At 41.8% G+C, this 18,699-nt stretch overlaps 1 protein-coding gene across 6 annotated transcripts in view; it reads left to right on the top strand.

Moving 5' to 3' along the window:
* The window catches only part of FBXW12 (F-box and WD repeat domain containing 12), a 33,519-nt gene extending 17,931 nt beyond the window's left edge, over positions 1-15,588 (top strand). For 2 of the 6 annotated variants that reach the window (XM_049097997.1, XM_049097999.1), the window contains 6 exons: positions 3,923-4,132; positions 4,714-4,872; positions 5,762-5,972; positions 6,424-6,602; positions 6,681-6,814; positions 11,507-15,588. In XM_049097997.1, the coding sequence (XP_048953954.1) occupies positions 3,923-4,132; positions 4,714-4,872; positions 5,762-5,972; positions 6,424-6,602; positions 6,681-6,814; positions 11,507-11,606 (993 nt within the window). In that variant the 3' untranslated portion in view covers positions 11,607-15,588. The remainder of the gene's footprint in view (positions 1-3,922; positions 4,133-4,713; positions 4,873-5,761; positions 5,973-6,423; positions 6,603-6,680; positions 6,815-11,506) is intronic. The other 4 variants (XR_007404213.1, XR_007404212.1, XR_007404214.1 and 1 more) reach the window with 4 other exon arrangements.
* The last annotated feature ends 3,111 nt before the right edge of the window (positions 15,589-18,699 follow it).

The raw sequence follows: 18,699 nt of genomic DNA, 5'->3' as shown, positions 1-18,699 counted from the left end.
TCAGATCACTTCCAAGGCACATGAAAGTCTTCTATCATCAGGACTAGTAAATGTGGTGCAAGAATCACTAGATAGGGAATTGGAAGAAAGACTCCAAAGTGAGTCCCGAGTTATTGTATTTTCTTGGCTTTCTCTGTTTGGATTTTTCTCCTTTCCCTGTGAAAATTATGTAATGACACTTTTTCACACCAGATCTTCTGAAGTATGATAAATATCCCTTTATGAATATATGAGGTGGCAGGAGAATGATGAAATAAGTCTAAAAGGGACACCTAAAGTCATGCAATGTTATATGTCAATTACATTCACTAAAGCTGAGAAAATAAATCAGAAAGGTACTACTCTCTTGGGTAACCTACTCTAGGGGAAACCAGTCACCATGTCCTTGAGAACATCGAAGCATCCCAGTGGATGATCCACTTGGTAGAGAACTCAGGCCTTCTGCCAACAGCCAGCACCATCTTTGCAGTCATGTGAGTGAACCACCTTGAAACATAACCTTCAATCCTTCAGATTATTGCCTGGAGGAGAGGCAGCTAAAATCTTACCAGCTAGAAGACCTGATTTGAAATTCTGTTTCTGTTACCAATTCCAAGTATCATTCCACTCCCCACCCCAGCACTTGTTTCTTGTGTGGAACAAGATGGATACGACCATGCATTACTTGTAGATGTATTGATTATTGTCAGCATGCTAGAACCTAATGAGGAACCCTAAACCAGAGTCACTAAGTGAATCATATATGTGCTTCATATAGGAAGTGAGCACAACCACTCAGTGAATCAAATTCTGAATTTGGGCCAACATAAGCTGTGTGAAATAAGTGTTTATTGCTTTGACTACTCAGCTATGGCGTTGGGCCACCATCTATGGGCAGGATAATTCCAAAGGCAGAACCAAGAGCCTAGAGCCTAGAGAGCCTAGAGAGTGGAGCCAAGAGTCCTGAAGAATCTTTCCCAAGCCTTGAATCCTGATCAACATTCTACCAGCACATTCTCTATTAGATCTTAAGTTCTCTGGGTAGCAGTGGTTCCCATCCCTCTACTGTCATTCCCCCTCCCTCCCCTTTTTTATTTTGGGGGGGGGGGAAGAGTGTCTATAATGTTATCCTTACCTATGTTGTAATGCCCTATCCTTGTATTTTAGGGATAACAGGTCAGACAACTTGTATATTTTCTTGTATAGGTCTAAGATTTTCACATCTAGATGAACTGAATCTAGAGAACTTCATCTCATTAAACAGTAAGATCTAGATTTTGAGATAGTGCCATAATGGTGAGATATTTGGGGGCATTGGGAGATGGTGAATGTATTTTGCACGTGAGAGGGACTGCAGGGTGGCTGTGTCAGCCAGTCTCTAAAATGACATCAATATTCCTTGTCCTATATTCATGATCTTAGGTCATCCACTCCTACTTTGCATAGGGCTGACCTTTATCACCAACTGACATTGTGGAAGTGATGGTGTGTAACTTCCAAAGCTATGTCCTGAAAGACTCTTTCTTTCCCTCTTGAGTCACTGGCTCCTAGAAACCCAGCCATAGTGTTATGAGGACCTTTAAGAAGCCCTACAGGGAGGTCCGTGTAGCAAAGTACTGAAGACTGCCAGTAGCCAGCACCCACTTGCCAGCCATATGAGTGAACCATCTTGATTGAGCCTCATCCTTATGAAGCCAACTTCAACCTCATAAGATACCCCAAGCCAGAACCACCTAGCCAAGCTATACCTGAATTTCTAGCAGAAACTGAGATAAGAAAAACTCCAGTTTTTATGGAAGGGTTTATTATTTTTTTATTTTGCTTATTTAAAAAAAATCCAGTATGGTTAACATACAGCATTGTCTTAACTTCAGGTGTACAATATAATGATTCAATTTTGTATATCACCCAAAATGAGTGCTCATCAAGACCAGTGCTCTTCATCCCCATCACCTGTTTCTCCCATTCTCCACCTCCTGCTCTCTGATAACTGTTCTCTATAGTTGAGACAAACCAAAAACCACTTTTCTGTCTTGTTTCTTAAATTCCACATATGAGTGAAATCATATGGTATTTGTCTTTCAAAATTTTTTTTTTAATTTTTATTTATTTATGATAGTCACACAGAGAGAGAGAGAGAGAGGCAGAGACACAGGCAGAGGGAGAAGCAGGCTCCATGCACCGAGAGCCCGATGTGGGATTTGATCCCGGGTCTCCAGGATCACGCCCTGGGCCAAAGGCAGGCGCCAAACCGCTGCGCCACCCAGGGATCCCGGTATTTGTCTTTCTCTGATTTATTTCACTTAGCGTTATACTCTCTAGATAAACCCATGTTGTTGTAAATGGCAAAATCTCATTCTTTTTCACGGCCAAGTAATATTCCATTGTATATGTATGTTTGTGTACACACACACCTCAATCTTTTTTTTTTTTTTCAATCTTCTTTATCCATTAACCTATTGATGCATACTTGGGTCACTTCCATATCTTGGCTATTGTAAATAACGCAATGAACATAAGAATGTACATATCTCTTCAAGTTAGCATTTTTCCTTTTTTTGTTTTTTTTTTCAGCTAAATATCCAGTAGTGGACTTGCTGGACCATGTGGTAGTTTTCTGTGTAAATTTTTGAGGAACTTCTATACTGTTTTCCACAATGGCTGCACCAGTTTGCATTCCCACCAACAGTGCACAAGAATTCCTTTTTCTCTGCACCCTTGCCAACACTTGTTGGTTGTTGCATTTTTTATTTCAGCCATTCTGACAGGTTTGAGGTCATATCTCATTGTGGCTTTGATTTTTAAGCCACCCAATTTTGGGATGACTTATTGCAGAGCAATCTGTTGGGAGTTATGAATCAAAATGGTGACGGATGCCTGGGTGGCTCAGTGGTTAAGCATCTGCCTTTGGCCCATAGTGTGATCCTGGAGACCTGGGTTCGAGTCCTGCATCAGGTTTCCTGCATGGAGCCTGCTTCTCTCTCTGCCTCTGCCTCTGTCTATGTCTCTCTCTGCCTCTCTCTGTGTCTCTCAATCAATAAATTCTTTTTTAAAAAATGGTGATTACATTTGGGGAGGGTGGAGAAGTTAATACAGCAAGTACAAGTGGGCTTAGAAGTAGTTATGATCAATTTATAATTGAATTTTACATTACTGTGTTCTTTTCTCTTTTTTTCCCTTTTTTCGTTTTTTCTTTTTTTTTTCTTTTCTCTTTATATTATATTCTTCACAATTTTTTAAAGGCTAAAGAAAATCTAGAAACTGTTTCTTTTTTTTTTTTTTTTTTTTTTTTTTTAGAAACTGTTTCTTCTGTCTTATTTGCAATGTACACGATTGATGATGGAATAACAATTATGATAGTTGACGTGCTCTGAACTCCTGTGAATTAGGGAGAGTTGTTTTTTTAAAGATTTATTTATTTGGAGGGGGGGTGGAGAGAGAGAAACCCAAGCCGACTCCGTGCTAAACACGGAGCCCAACACGGGGCTCAGTCTCACAACCCTGAGATCATAACCTGAGCCGAAATCAAGAGTCCGATGCTTACCCAACTGTGCCACCCAGGCACCCCTAGGCAGAATTCCAAGAATGTTCCATGTGCTGTGGAATGTAATACAACAGTTCTATAAGAAGCCAGGCTGGTAAGTAACTTGTTGAATGTAACACTGCTATTAAGGAGCAGCACTGATTTGAGCCCAGAAGCCTGACCATTCTTTATGCCCATCACATAGTGAGATCTTGCCTATGAATATACTGCATTGTTCCTTTTCTGTGTTCACTATCCCTTAAATAATTGAGATGTTTAGAGTTTTCTCATTCTTTTCCCGGAAGTAAGAAATGGATCTGATTTGGAGGAGACTTCCAAATAAACTCTGGCAGAATGAAAGCACAGAATGAAAGCACAGCGAAGAGTTCCTTGCACATATACAGTGTTCCTCTCCTCTAGGGCACTATGATCTGGTCCAGCCCAGTCCAGCAGTCTAGCATCATGCATCTGGCGACCCTCCCTCAGATGCATCTCGCATTCACTGTGGACTTGGAAGGAACTGTCAAAGTGTGGAATTGTCAGGATGAGGATGCCCTGGCTACTCTTGCCATGCCTCGGGTCTGTTTTTCTTTGGAAATCTGTCTCACAAATGATGGCCCATTCCTGATGGTAAGTGAGCCCTGCACCAAGACATGGCCCACAAAACGAATGCCTGCCACCTTGACAGATGTTGTGGCCCTGTGACTGTCACATCACCATATATCTTCTTGGAGTCATCCCTACCACATACCCTGAGAGTCAAAACATACTAACGAATGTTGGCCATACAAACCGCACTAGCATCTTGGCCTTTGATCTACCACAAGTACATTTCCCTATTCTTCCAAAAAAGAAAAAAAAAACCCTCACTGAATGATTTCATGTCCATGTCTCTTCTTTCAAGTGTATATTGTACAGTACTTGATTGTGGGCAGGGGTTACGGGGAGTGAGAGCTAAGGATTTGGGAAGACATTGAGGGAAAAAAAGAACAGTGTTGATGTGCTATGTATAACTATTATTGAAGACAGTGCTTTGGGGCTTAGAAAGTTTTATTCCTTGGGATCGTTCTTGCAACACTGAGGCAGCTTTTCATCTCCATTATGTGATTGAAGAAACAGTGGTATGTTTTGCAGCTGACAGTGCTGCCTTCTGTGTGCTTTAGGATTTGCTGTCTCTTTCCATTGACGTGGTGGTGGTGCTTTGGTTTCAGGTAGGCAATTCTGAAGGTGACATCTACACACTGACCGTGCCTGAGCTAAGGGGTGTTTCTAAAGTCAATGCATTTAAATATAGTGTTGACCTCCTACACTGCTCTCCTGACAGGAAATGGATCTTTGCATCTGGGACACATCAGAATATCTTGCCAATGGTATGTGTTGCTCTGTGCTTTATCTTTGGGAGGAGAGGGTCAAGTATTAGGAAGGTGGGGTTTCAGGAAGTGTTGGAGAACCTGCAGGACTCAGGGAGGACCAGATGTAGTGCTCCCCCTGCTCAAAGGCCATATCACTCATAGAATCCATTGCTATAGCCAAGAAACAATGTTCTTTGAAGTGATAGTGTCTAGTTGCATAAACAAATGTTTGTTAAAATTTGCTCATGAAACCTGAATCAGCCAAAGAGATAGAGGAAGGTGAGAGATCTCAAGAAAGGAGGATCTTTGGTATCTTTACTTTAGCTTTCCTTACTTTTATCCACATTGTCTGGAAAGTACAAAGAAGTCCAGAAGTAAATAAAAACGTACCAGCCTCTGAATGTCCCTCTGGGAAAGTCTGTGGCCTTTGAGCCAGCCATTTTTATCATGTGGTATATGTGGACCAGGCACCAGAGTCCAGGGAGCTGAGAGGAGGCAACAAAAGCAAAACAGCTCTTGACTAGTTATCCAAGGAGGGAGAGATCTGTTGAACCAATGGCAACTTGATCTGGGCTCCAAAGTGGCTGGATGATTTTTGTAACTCTGTGGTTTGCCAGAAGAGCAGCTTCAGGGGCCTTGTTCTCTGCAAGACCATGACAGGCAGGATAGGAAGACATTCCTTGGATGTCAGAGGATGAGCAGGGACTTACTCAATGTTTCCTAAGATTCAGAATAAAGTTTTGGCCACAAAACAAGAACTTTTTTTGAGTCACGTCTCTACTGACTGAGTCAGCGAGGTGCCCCGCAAAACAAGGACTTTTAAGGAGGCTCTTCTGGAGTCCCTCCTATACTGACATGCTGCAACTTCTCCCTTCACCTGACTACATGTGCAATAATCTCTCCATAGGTGTTTCTCACAGAGTGCTTGCTGAAACCGTCAGAAGGCAATAGCCCTCTGTGCCTCTCTATCCCATTTTCATCATGCTGCAGAGCTTGCTGGGCCCCAAGGAAGACAAGCAGGGTAACAGTGATGTACCGAAGAGGTTCTTTCAAAAAGACAGGATTTACCACCTTTGATCTAATGGCTAAGAGGACTGGGGGCAGGACAGACATCCAAGGTAGGGTGTGCCACATCAGAGACACGGTTTCTAGTTCCTTTCACACATGCATTCTTTGGAAGCTATAAATCTGTGGAAAGGGGGAAGGGGCTTTCTTTTCCTGGAGAATAACCCATGCATATGTGCCTTTGACCCCCGTGCTCTACCCTCTACTATGCTCCACCCCGCTCTTGGACAGATATGTTTAGATCCTATCCTGCTTTAGGGCCTGGACCCCATGCGTGCTCCATGCCTGAGCTGGTGGCTACTGTCCACGGCCCCTGTTCCTGGGGCCTAGCACCTGTTACCCTGGTTCGTGATATGTATTTATCACTGACCTACCCTTCATTTTCCTCCCCAGATTGAGGTCCTGTGAAAGGAGGGAGCATGTTTTTTTCATTCTGTGTAAAGATGTTGTTCTGACTGATCCACAGTTTGCCTGCATGTGTGTGTGTGTTTTGCATGAAAACAGCCCATCAGGTTGCAACTTTCCTGTTGCCAGTTCATATGGAGAGTCCTATTTGGATGGGAGTTGGTGATGGCAATATGATCGTGTTTGAGAGTGGGCCATACTTGTTCCTCTTCACCATCAGTGGCCACCTGCTGCAACGATTTGAGGACCACCAGAGGACCATCAGCAACCTATGGGTGGTATGTATGAGCCTCTTCTGCCCCTGCTCGTTGCTCTGACTTTGACTCTGGGCCATTCATCCCGGCTATCCTTTGAAGGATTCTGTGCACATCCTCACCACATCTATGGATGACTCTCTGCATTTGTACATGTGGGAAGACGAAGGCCGTTATCCATACCTCAAAAGCTGCTGTCACCTGGAACACATAGGGAGTGACCTGGCACCAAGCTGGTAAGCTCTGCTTTGTGACTTAAACTTCCCTTTAAGATTTCAAATTTTGACATAAAAATATGAAGGGCTAATAAGTGAGATTTTTTTAAAAGATTTTTTGAGGATATGTATAAATAAACTTCTGTCCAAAAAGCGAATTGCTAGTTCTTGGAATATGTTCACAGCCCTTGCAGTAGATTTCAAAAGCCTTTCCAAAGGGGCTCCCATTTTTTTGCCCAGTATCTTCATCAGAATATCCTCAATATTTTGTCATTACCTTTTTTGAGTTCATTAGTCATTTGGGTTACTTCTTTTTTTAAGACTTTATTTTTTCATTTGAGAGAGAGAGAACATAAGCAGGGAGAAGGGGCAAAGAGTGAGGAAGAAGCAGACCCCCCACTGAGCAGGGAGCCTGGTACGAGACTTGATCCCAGGACCCTGGGATCATACTTTGAGCCGAAGGCAGACGCTTGACCTACTGAGCCACCCAGGCACCCCTGGGTTGCTTCTTTAGTGAGCTGTTTTTATCTCCATTTTAGTTTTCTTCTAGATTGCTTGCCTTCATCTAAATTGTTTTTCTCAAGCTTTTATATACTGTAGATAGAGGTCTTGTCTTTGTATATACCTTGTTGCTTGTCCTTATGGGTTTATTCTTGGTAATATCTAACACAATACAAATACATATATCCTTTGAACTGCCTGTACCACTAGCAGGAATTTACTTTGATAGTAAGCCTCCAGCAATTAGAAATACATTGATTGTCTTGCAACATGAGTTGTGATTGCCAAATGCTGGAAACTAATTGCCCAAATGTAAGAGACTATTTAAATTACTATGGCTTATACACATAATGGAGTACTGTGCAGCTGTAATTTATATCTTTATGTTCCATTAAATTATTTCCAGTGTTTTTGAGGCAAAAAAATTAACTATATATAACTGATATATAATTATGCTTAGCAGATTTTTTACATTCATCATCTAATATATCTTAGCCTACTCTGAGTCATAAATGCTTTTTTTCTCCTTTCAATAATTTAAAAATTTTATAAAAAGATTTACTTAGCCCAAGCAAGGGGAGGGATGTGGGGGGGGAGAGAGAGACAGAGAGAGAGAAGCAGCTTCCCCACTGACCAGGGAGCCAGGTGTAGAGCTCAATCTCACAACTCTGAGATAATTTTTTAAAGATTTTTACTTATTTTGGAGAGAGAGACAGAGACAGAGGTAGTGCACAAGCAGGGTGAGGGCAGAGGGAGAGGCAGAAGCAGATTCCCCACTCAGCAGGGAGTCCAATTCAGGGCTAGATCCCAGGACCCTGAGATCTTGACCTGAGCTGAAGGCAGACACAACCAACTGAGCCATCCAGGTGCCTCCAGTGATTGACTTTTCTGAGTATTGAAACAAAAAAAAGATTTTATTTATTTATTCATGAGGGACATAGAGAGATACAGAGACACAGGCAGAGGGAGAAGCAGGCTCCACATAGGGAGCCAAATGTGGGGCTCAATCCCTGGAGTCCAGGATCACGCCCTGGGCCAAAGGTGGGCACTAAACTACTGAGTCACCCAGGCGACTCAGATGATCTCTTTAATGCTGAGTGAGTTTTGGTAGTTTGGTTTTCTGGGAATTAGTCATTCATCTAACTTGTTCCTTTCAGTCTTTTATATATCTGCAGAATCTGGTGATTTCAACTCCTTCAATCCTGATATTGGTAATTTGTCTTTTTTTCTTTGTCAGTCTTAATAGAGGTTTCCTTATTTTAATTATTTTTTCGAAGAAATAGCTTTTCTTTTGTTTCCCCCTCAGTTTTATCTCTGTCTGCTCTGATTTCCTTCCTTCTTGCTTTGGTTTATTTTGTTCTCTATTTTTTTTTAAGATTTTATTTATTCATGAGAGACACAGAGAGACAGAGACATAGAGGGAGAAGCAGGCTCCCTATGGGAGCTCAATGCAGGACTTGATCCCAGGACCCTGGGATCATGCCCTGAGTGGAAGGCAGATGCTCAACCACTGAGCCACCCAGGCGTCTCTGTTCTAATTTTTGAGGTGGAAACTTAGATTATTGCTTTGAGACTTTTTTTTTTTTTAAATTTGAGTGAACACATGAGTGAGCCAGAGGAGGGGCAGAGGGAGAGAAGGAAGAGAATCTCAAGCAGACTCCATGCTGAGTGTAGAGCCCAAGACAGGCCAGATCCCACAACCCCAAGATCACTACAGAGCAGAAACTAAGAGTTGGTCACCCAACTAACTGACTAAGCCACCCAGGCATCCCAAAACCTCTCTTTTTAAATATAAGCATTTGATACTCTAAATTCCTCACTAAGCACTGCTTTGGCTGCAACTTACAGACTTCAACTGATTGTATTTTCATTTTCACTCAGTTCCCTATACTTTCTATTTCCCTTTTCCTCTTTGACCCATGGATTATTTATTTTCCAGTTTTAATTTAAATTCCAGGGCCCCTGGGTGGCTCAGGTGATGATCCCAGGGTCCTAGGATGAGCCCTCAGTTGGGCTTCCTGCTCAGCAGGGAAGTTGCTTCTCCCTTTCCCTCTGCTCCTGCTTGTGCTCACTCATTCTCAAAGTCTTTTTAGAAACTCTTATTTAGGGCAGCCCGGGTGGCTCAGTGGTTTAGTGCTGCCTTTGGCCGGGGATATGATCCTGGAGACCCAGGATCAAGTCCCATGCCATGTCGGGCTCCCTGCATGGAGCCTGCTTCTCCCTCTGCCTTTGTCTCTGCCTGTGTGTGTGTGTGTGTGTGTGTGTGTGTGTGTGTCATGAATAACTAAATAAAATCTTTAAAAACAAACAAACAAAAAAAAACCTCTTTTATTTAGAAATAAATTCCAGTTGGTCAACATATAATGTAATATTAATTTCAAGAGTAGAGACCCATGGATTATTCAAAAGTGTGTTTATTTTTCAAGTGTTTGGATATTTTATTGCTTTTCATTGATTTCTAGTTTGAATCATTTATAGAGAGCATACTCTGTATGTTCTTCTTTTCTGTTGAACTTTCCTTTATGAGCTAAGGGGTAATCTATGTTGGTGAATGTTTGGTATGTGCCAAAGAATGTGTACCCTGCCCTTGTTGGGTCAAATGTTCTGTCACTGGCAATGGCGTCACCTTGGTTGATTATCTGTTTCAGTTCCTCTATAGCTTTCCTGATTTTTGACCTAGTGGTTCTATCAATTATGAGAGAAGATTGTTGAAATTTTTTACTATGAATGTAGATCTATTTTTCCTTTAAATTCTATCAGTTTTTATTTCATGTATTTTGCAGCTCTGTTATTTGGTATATACACATTTAGTATTACTATGTCTTTTTGGTTAGTCGGCCCTCTTATTTTTGTGTAATGTCCCTCCTTGTCCTTGGCAATTTTCTTTGCTCTGAGGTTTACTTTACCTGTTATTAATTTAGCTACTCCTACTCTCTCTCGGCTAATGTTTGTATGTGACATTGTTCTCCTTTCATTTACTTCCAATCTACTTATACCATTATAATTGAAGTGAGTTTCTTGTAGACAGCATCTAATTGGGTCATGTTTTTATCCACAGTGTGCCAAGATCTGTCTTTTAACTGGTATATTAACTTTTCTCATTTCAGCATTTGGGAAATGTTATTTCCTTCTGGCTTCTATGGTAGCCAATGAGAAATCCACTGTCATTCAAGGTGGTGTTCTTCTGTAGATAAAGTGTCATTTTTCTTGGTCTGATTTCAAGTTATTTTCTGTCTTTAGTTTTCAGAAATTTGATGTGTTTGATGTAGATTTCTTTGAATTTAACCTGCTTGGGTTTGATCAACTTTTTCACTCTGTAGGTTTACCAAATTTGAGGAATTTTAGCTATTACTTGTCTCTGCAGTGCTTGAAGGGAAGAGGAAGGCGTGCCACCTCTACTCACTTTAGTGCAAGGGAGGAGATAGTCAACAGGGCTCTACCTCAGTCTTTGCTGGGGGGTGGGGAATGGGGCAGGGAATGGTAAAAGCACCACCTTTGCTTGGGTTAGTGCAAGGCAGGGATGGTCAACAGAACTCTACCCCCAGTTTCTGGACTCCTGAAGAAAAGGAGTATTACCTCAATAATACAGGATGGGAATGGTTGACAGGGCCATGCCTCACAATCTCTACATCTCCCCCATGGGGAGGGAGGCATGGCCTCTTTTGGGTATTCACCTGGAATAGGGCAAGTGTAGTCAAAGGGAATAGAATTCTAATTTAAAATAAATATATTCTTTCTTGGGGGACCTGAGTGCCTCAGTCTTTTAAGTGTCTGCCTGCGGCTCAGGTCATGATCCCTGGGTTCTGGAAGTGAGCTCTGTATCAGGCACTCTGCTTGGCAGGGAGTCTGTTTCTCCCTTTCCCTCTCACCTTCCCCCCTGCTTGTGCTCTCATTCACATTCTCTCAAGTGAATAACAAAAAAATCTTTAAAAAAATATTCTCCTTCATCATTACTAAATAATATCTCTGATATGCTAGATTATCTTGATCATTCTGGTGATGCTATCTCAGAGCAGTTTGAAGTTGCTACTCCTACAAATAGTAATCAGCATGACTGTGCCAGATCTGTGCAGTCAAAACCAAATCTAAGAGTAACTTCAATGATCAAAGGACCAATTAATTTGCGAAGAATACTCATATCTTTGTTGGGGTCAAATTTAGTATTATCAACTATGTCCCTTTGTCCACTGATTTCGTTTTTTCTGTTGGCAGCTATGTCTCCAAAGCGATATGTGATAACATGAGCATAGTATGTGTGGTGTCAAGAATTCGTGAATCCAGCATTCTGGTGATGTATTCTTTGCATATGTAATGTGGAAACTAATGGAATTAACCCTACATCATTTCCCTCCATGTAGTAAAGAGATTTCTGTTTGCAAACCCAGAATGATTATTTTAGTAATATTAGGAAAGAAGCAATGACTTAACTACTGACAGTAAATCAGACACTATAATGGATACTACAGATCCAGCACTATAGGATAGAATGCAGAGCAACATATCCTTTGTCCTTGCCAGTATAGAATACCAAGGTAGTAAAATATAACTGGTCACACAAATCAATTCAAAGGGAGCCTATAACTGGGGAAAGCATGACTGTAGATTAAGGCTGGTTTAAAAACAAAGGCATGAGGATGCCTGGCTCGGTTGGTAAAGCATGCAACTCTTGGATTTCAGGGTTGTGAGTTTGAGCCCCATGTTGGGCATGGAGCCTACTTTTAAAAATTGTAAAAGTGAAGGTCATCTGTATTAGTGTTCTCTAATACATCTATTTTTTGCTTACATTTTAGAAAAACAGATGGTAATACTTAAAGGTAGCTACAAGAGACTCAGAATATGGATGGTAGGAATATGTGCTCATGAAGACTAGGAAATAGGAAATATAGCAAAAGCTAAATCACATGAAAGTTTGGATTTGTATAGCATCACAGCCACTGTAAGGGATATGATAAAGCACTGCCCCCTAGGTTTGTATCATTGGCTCAGGAGAGAGAGTACTGAAAAATCAAGCCTAAGATCCACAGGTCTACAGTCCTGGCTTTGAGAGGAGGGGAGGACTGGAAGAAAGATGATGTGAAGGAGTAGACTGTACTCTAATGGGAATGTAATCTAAATGGGAGATTTCTCCAAGGAGCAGTGTGGGTTTCCAGGCTGTTAAAGTGCCCACCATTGCCTTTTCCTCGAAATAAACTTCAAGCTCTGACCAGGAGGATAAAGGAAAGGAAGTCAATGAAGGGTCTCTGGAAATGGACAAGGCTGGGAGGAGAACCTGATGTGAGATGCTTTGTAAACAGCACCTGAAAATTCTGGGACATTTGCATGTTTGGTTTACGTCAGAATCAAAGTCAGCCAGTAGGAGTATATACTAACACAAGAGTGGAAAGTCACATAGACATTTGCAGGATATAATCCAAACATTTTGTTTCTTAACAAAGGGGGGAAAAAGACCCACATTGTGTAGATCTATGTTTTTCAAAGATCTTTTTTTTTTCTTTTTAAAAATTTTATTTATTCACGAGAGACAGAGAGAGGTAGGCAGAGGGAGAAGCAGGCTCCATGCCAGGAGCCCGATGTGGGTCTTGAGCCTGAGACTCCAGGATCACACCCTGAGCCAAAGGCAGACGCTTAACCACTGAGCCACCCAGGTGTCCCTCAAAGATCCTTTTAACTGTCATATAGAAAACTGATTTAGAAGGAGCCATTGCATACACTTGAAACTAATATGTCATATGCCAATTTTATCTCAATTTAAAAAATGTAGCCATCATGACTAAGGAAAGCCAGAGAGGCCACGGTCTTGCTTAGAATCTCTGTCATAAAGGGACTATGTGGTGGTGGACATGGAGGTAGAAGATGAGATAGAGGAAAAAAATCTGCGGACTACATGTGCATGAGCACAAAGACTGTAATCTGTCATAGGAAACAAGGCTAAACAGAATCCCCCAGAGCCTGTGATTTCTGAATAACTTAAAGACAGACAAAACTGAATTGATGTTGGGCTTTCATTTTCCAGAAAAAGGTGGTCAAGACATGCAGAGAGAACTTTCTACATACAGCACCAAACATTGTTCAAAACTGCACATACAAAAGAAAACCTTAAAACCCATGGGTATAAGGGGGCTGGAATTGAAGAGAAACCTTCTAAGTTGGGGAATGAGAAAAGAGGGTAAACCCAGAAAAGTCAACAAGTGTTGCATGCCTTCTTCATAGAATGTTAAAGGACTCCATGATGGAATACAGAGCCCCTGCCAAGGTCAGGTCACAGATCTGCAAGGTCTAAGACCCTCAGAAAAGTAACCATCCTTTCCTTTTAGGTAAACTGAAGGGGAAGTCTATCCATTGGAAAAGGATGATGGGGAGAGCTGCCTCTCTCAACTTCAGGTTTGGGTGGAATAAAAACAGAAACCACTCTCTCCAGAGAATTCCTAACATAACAATAATCTCCTTGGAGGTGGAGTTGACATCAGTCAAGGTCCCAAGACTAGAAAGAGGTCACAGCCAAATTAAGGTAATTTGACCTATCTTTAATGAAGGGATGACTATAATTAGGATTTGTGGTGAAAAGCATTCAAGAAGCCACAGAAGTAATACACCTAGTGGTATTTTAGCCTCTCCTTTTTGTACACTTCCCTACAGGCCCCTGGCAGTCCACTTTTGACCTGTGCTTGCTAGTCTAGTCCAGGTTTTGTTTCTGTCTCAGCCACAGGAAACTCCTGTTGGTGGGCACCAGCTGGTGGGAAGAGTTCATCTTCCCTCCCAGAACCTGGGGTCCAGAACTGCCCTAAGGGTGCCAACCCAGCATAGCTGACTTAGTTACCAAAGGGGTACTGACTCCCCACTCCTTTTTCTTTCTTTCTTTTTTTTTAAGATTTTATTTATTTATTCATGAAAGACTGAGAGGCAGAGACATAAGCAGAGGGAGAAGCAGGCTCCCGGCAAGGAGCCCAATGGGGCACTCATCCCGGATCCCAGGAGCCAAAGGCAGACGCGCAAGTGCTGAGCCACCCAGGCTCACACACACACACACTCCCTTTTTCATCCCCCTGGGCTGGCTTACTGTAGACAACAGAGAATTAAACAGGGCTCTTCCTTTAATTAGAATGCCTCTGCCATATCATTGCTTGAATGGATACATTCAAAAAACAGGAACAAGTGGTTGATATATTTGACTAACACGTTCTATTTAGTAAAAACTTTACCAGAAAGAGAGAAGTGTCCTCCCTATCACGCATGTACGTTGCCCCACTACAGGCTATGGAGCAAACTTGGACCTGCTCCTAACACCCAGGAGACAGAGCTGTGGAAAAGGAGACCACATTTGGCTGTCTTGGGGCCTTGACCTAACTGCAGTTTCAGCCCCCTAGAAATATCCTCTTTACCCAGTCAACATGGGATGTTCCTGGTCAGCACTGGGAGATTTACTGCTATGCCCCTGCTGTTCCCCTTAGGGGTGCAACCTTTCCTAAAACAATGGTTCTTTACTAATGATTTCCCTTTTTCTACTCCCTAGGAACTTTTCCTTTTCTGTAGCCCTTTGGAGCTCCCCTTGACTTGCTAGATGGAGATGGATCTTTCAAATTTACTTGGTTGAGGGGTGCCTGGGTAGCTCAGTCAGTTAAGTTCTGCCTTCAGCTCCGGTCATGATCCCAGGGTCCTGGGATCAAGTCCTGTGTTGGGCTCCCTGCTCAGTGGGGAGTCAGCTTCTCCCCCTGTCTCCCCCCCCCCCCCGCCCGCTTGTGCTCTTTTGCTATCTCCAGCAAAGAAATAAAATCTTTTTTAAACTAATTGAAAAATTATGAAGATTTACTTGGTTGAATTTTTGTTAACAGAATTAATTGCCCTGAATGGGATAGCACCATATGGGTGATTCCCAGAAGACCAACAGCTTCCCTGCAACTTTAACCCCTACTCTGTGACTATGCCTTTTCCCTATTACCTTCACCAGTGCAACTGATGAGGGATCAGAAGGCCAGCTGAGGACAAAGCACAAGCTGACACCCAGCAACCTCTCCAACTCCTGGGTGGGATATGTGTGACATTCCTCCAGGAAGCTCCCAGCTGTCTTAATGTTAATGCCTTGCTAGAGGGGAAAAAAAAAAACCCAACTTGACAATGGCGATGCCCCCAGTATTTGGTAGGTCCTCTTTAGCCTATTAAAGTTCTTTTCAAAATCTCCCTTTTCCTTATATCTCCCACCTCCCAAGTATACAATCAGCCACCCCTCACAACCCCAGTGCAGCAGCTGTTCCTGCCCACAGGTCCTGTCTCCGTGCTTTAATAAAACCACCTTTTTGTACCGAAGACATCTCAAGAATTCTTAGTCATTGGCTCCAAACTTCACCCCACCAAACCTCACCTACATTGCAAAACTACATCACAACTACACATTCTGTGGCTAGTCACCCTAGCCCCACATGGCTGGGGTGGAGGGTGTCTAGTGCTTGTTAGCACATCCTGCTGCCTGTGGATGAACAACACTCACCAATTTTACAGAGTACAGGACAGAGATCAAAGGTGCCACAATACTAACTAAAAAAAATTTATCTGCTAACTAAACAGATAAATTTTGGATCAATTCACTTGGCTCTCAACTACTAATGGGCAGACTGGCTGAAAAGGTTCTGAAATCCTAGTTTGTGACTTTATAGGATTCTGGGATCCTAAGGATGCTTTATCATTGGATCCAAAAACAGGCATGAGACCTGCTACCTCAAGAATGTGCTGGTGCCAAATTCAAATTTTAACATATTATTTTGAAATACCCCAAACAAGCACATTTTTAGCCATTGAGAGCCTGCTTTTCATATCCCCACTGAAACCTTACCTTACCTGACAGCTCTTGCCAATGACCACTGATAAGCCAGAGCCCTATGGCTATAAGCCTCAGGTTGCTGCGGTTATTGGTCATGGGGGGTGTCTTTGACCTGGAGCTCCCCAACCCAACACAAGCTGCGCTGTTGAGCTATATACCTAGACACAGAAATCCCCTTCTCCCATCTCCATCTCCTCTCTCCCAGAGTACCCTAGAGTCCTCCCCTCCTGGATGGTGGCCCCCGCACCACAGACCTCCAGCCAGCTTCATGAGATGAAGAACTTCCCCTCCACACAACGCTCTCCAAGCACCTCTCAGTAAATATTGTGTATTACTGCCTCTTGTGGTTTATCCTTTTCCTTGATGAGCCCCAGATCCTTTGAGCCCTTATAGATATATTCCAAATATATAAAGAACTCTTAAAACTCAATATTCCAAATATATAAAGAACTCTTAAAACTCAACAAGAAAACAACTGGGCAAAAGATTTGAACAGCTACTTCAGCAAAGAGGATATAAAAGAGGCAAACAAGTTCATGAAAAGGTGCTCAACATCACTAGCCATTAAATAAATCTAAAAACCATGATAAGATACTAGTATACACCTATTAGATTGGAGGGCGCAGGTGGGAAGACTGGCAATGCCAAGAGCTGGAGGATGTGGAGCCACCAGAACTCTCCTACGTTGCTGGTGGAAATGCAAAATGCTATAGCCGTTTTTGTAAAGAGTTGGGCAATTTCTTATTAAGTAAAATATGCACTTACCACATTATCCAGCCATCCCACTTCTAAGTATTTACCTAAGAAAAATGAAAACTTTTGATCACACAAAAACTTGTATATAAATGCTTATAGCAACTGTATTCATAACCACCCAAAACTGGAAACAACCCAGATGTCCATCAACTGGTGAAAGATCTACCTGGGTGCATTCATCCAATGGGATACTACCCAGCAATAAGTATAAATCAACTGCTGATGCACACAAATCTCTTTGACGTCAGCCTTAAGCAATATTTTTCTAGATCTGTTCCCTCAGGCCAGGGAAACAAAAGCAAAAATAAATGAGGCTACATCAAACTAAAAAGCTTTTGCACAGCAAAGAAAACCATCAATAAAATGAAAAGGCAATTCACTGAATGGGAGAAGATACTGCAAATGATATACCTGATAAGGGGTTAATATTCAAAATATTAAAGTATATCCTAATAATATCCCAAATAAAAGAAGTTGTATAACTCAACACCAAAAAACAATCCAATTAAAAAAATGGACAGAGGGCTTGACATTTTTCCAAACAAGACATCCAGATGGCCAACAGACACATGAAAAGATGCTCAACATCATTACCCATCAAGGAAATGCAAATGAAAACCACAGTAAGATATCCCCTCACAGAATGGCTAGAATCAAAAAGACGAGAAACAATGGGTGACGGGCACTGGGTGTTATTCTGTATGTTAGTAAATTGAACACCAATAAAAAAAAAAAAAAAAAAAAAAAGACAAAAAAAAAAAGACGAGAAACAACAAGTATTGGTGAGGATGTGGGGGAAAAGGAACCCTTGTGCACTGTTGGTGGGAAGGTAATCTGGTCCAGCCTCTGTGGAAGACAGTCTGAAGCTTCCTCAAAAAATTGGACATAGATATACTATATGATCCAGTAATTCCAGTTTGGGGTGCTTACCTGAAGAAAACAAAAATCCTAATTCAGAAAGATATGCACCCCTATGTTTATCGCAGCATTATTTATTAACAACCAAGACATGATAGCAACCTGTCCATCAATGGATGAATGGATAAGATGTGATGTGTGTACAGACACATATACACACAATGAATTACTCAGCCATAAAAAAGAATGAAATCTTGCCATTTGCAACAACAGGGATGGACCTAGAGGGTATTATAAGTGAAATAAGTTAAATAAGGACAAATACCATATGATTCCACTTATAACATGCAATCCAAAAAATAAAACAAATGAAAGTGAGAAACGCTCAAACACAGAGCACTGGTGGTTGCCAGTAAGGGGAAGGGGGTGGGGAGGACGGGAGTAAGAGGTACAAACTTCCAGTTATAAAATAAGTGACGGGGATGGAAAATACAGCATAGGAGATAGTCAATAATATTGCAATAACACCATGGTGAGAATTTCATAATGTGTAGAATTGGTTTGGGGGGGGATTTTTTTGTTTTTTGTTTTTTGGATTTTTAAAAAGATTTTATTTGAGAGAGAGAGAGAGAGCGTGTGCGCATGAGCCAGGGGGAGAGGCAGATGGAGAGGGAGATGCAGCCTTCTCTGCTCAGCAGGGAGCCTGATATGGGGTTCAATCCCAGGATCCTGGGATCATGACCTGAGCCCAAGTCAGATGCTTAACCCAGGTGCTCCAATAATGTGTATAATGGTTCAATCACTATGTTACATGCCTGAAACTAATTTAATGTCTTCTATACTTCCATTAAAAATAAATTTAAACACAAAGATTTAAAAATACTAAATAGGACCCCCTTCAAATATATGAACCAAAAAAAAAAAAAAGAGAGAGAGAGAGAGAAGTGAACAAAACTATTGGAGGCACGTGGAAGGGGAG

The sequence above is a fragment of the Canis lupus genome, chromosome 20 (assembly GCF_003254725.2).
Source record: "Canis lupus dingo isolate Sandy chromosome 20, ASM325472v2, whole genome shotgun sequence".
NCBI lineage: Eukaryota > Metazoa > Chordata > Mammalia > Carnivora > Canidae > Canis > Canis lupus.
This window is presented reverse-complemented; position numbering and strand designations above follow the sequence as displayed.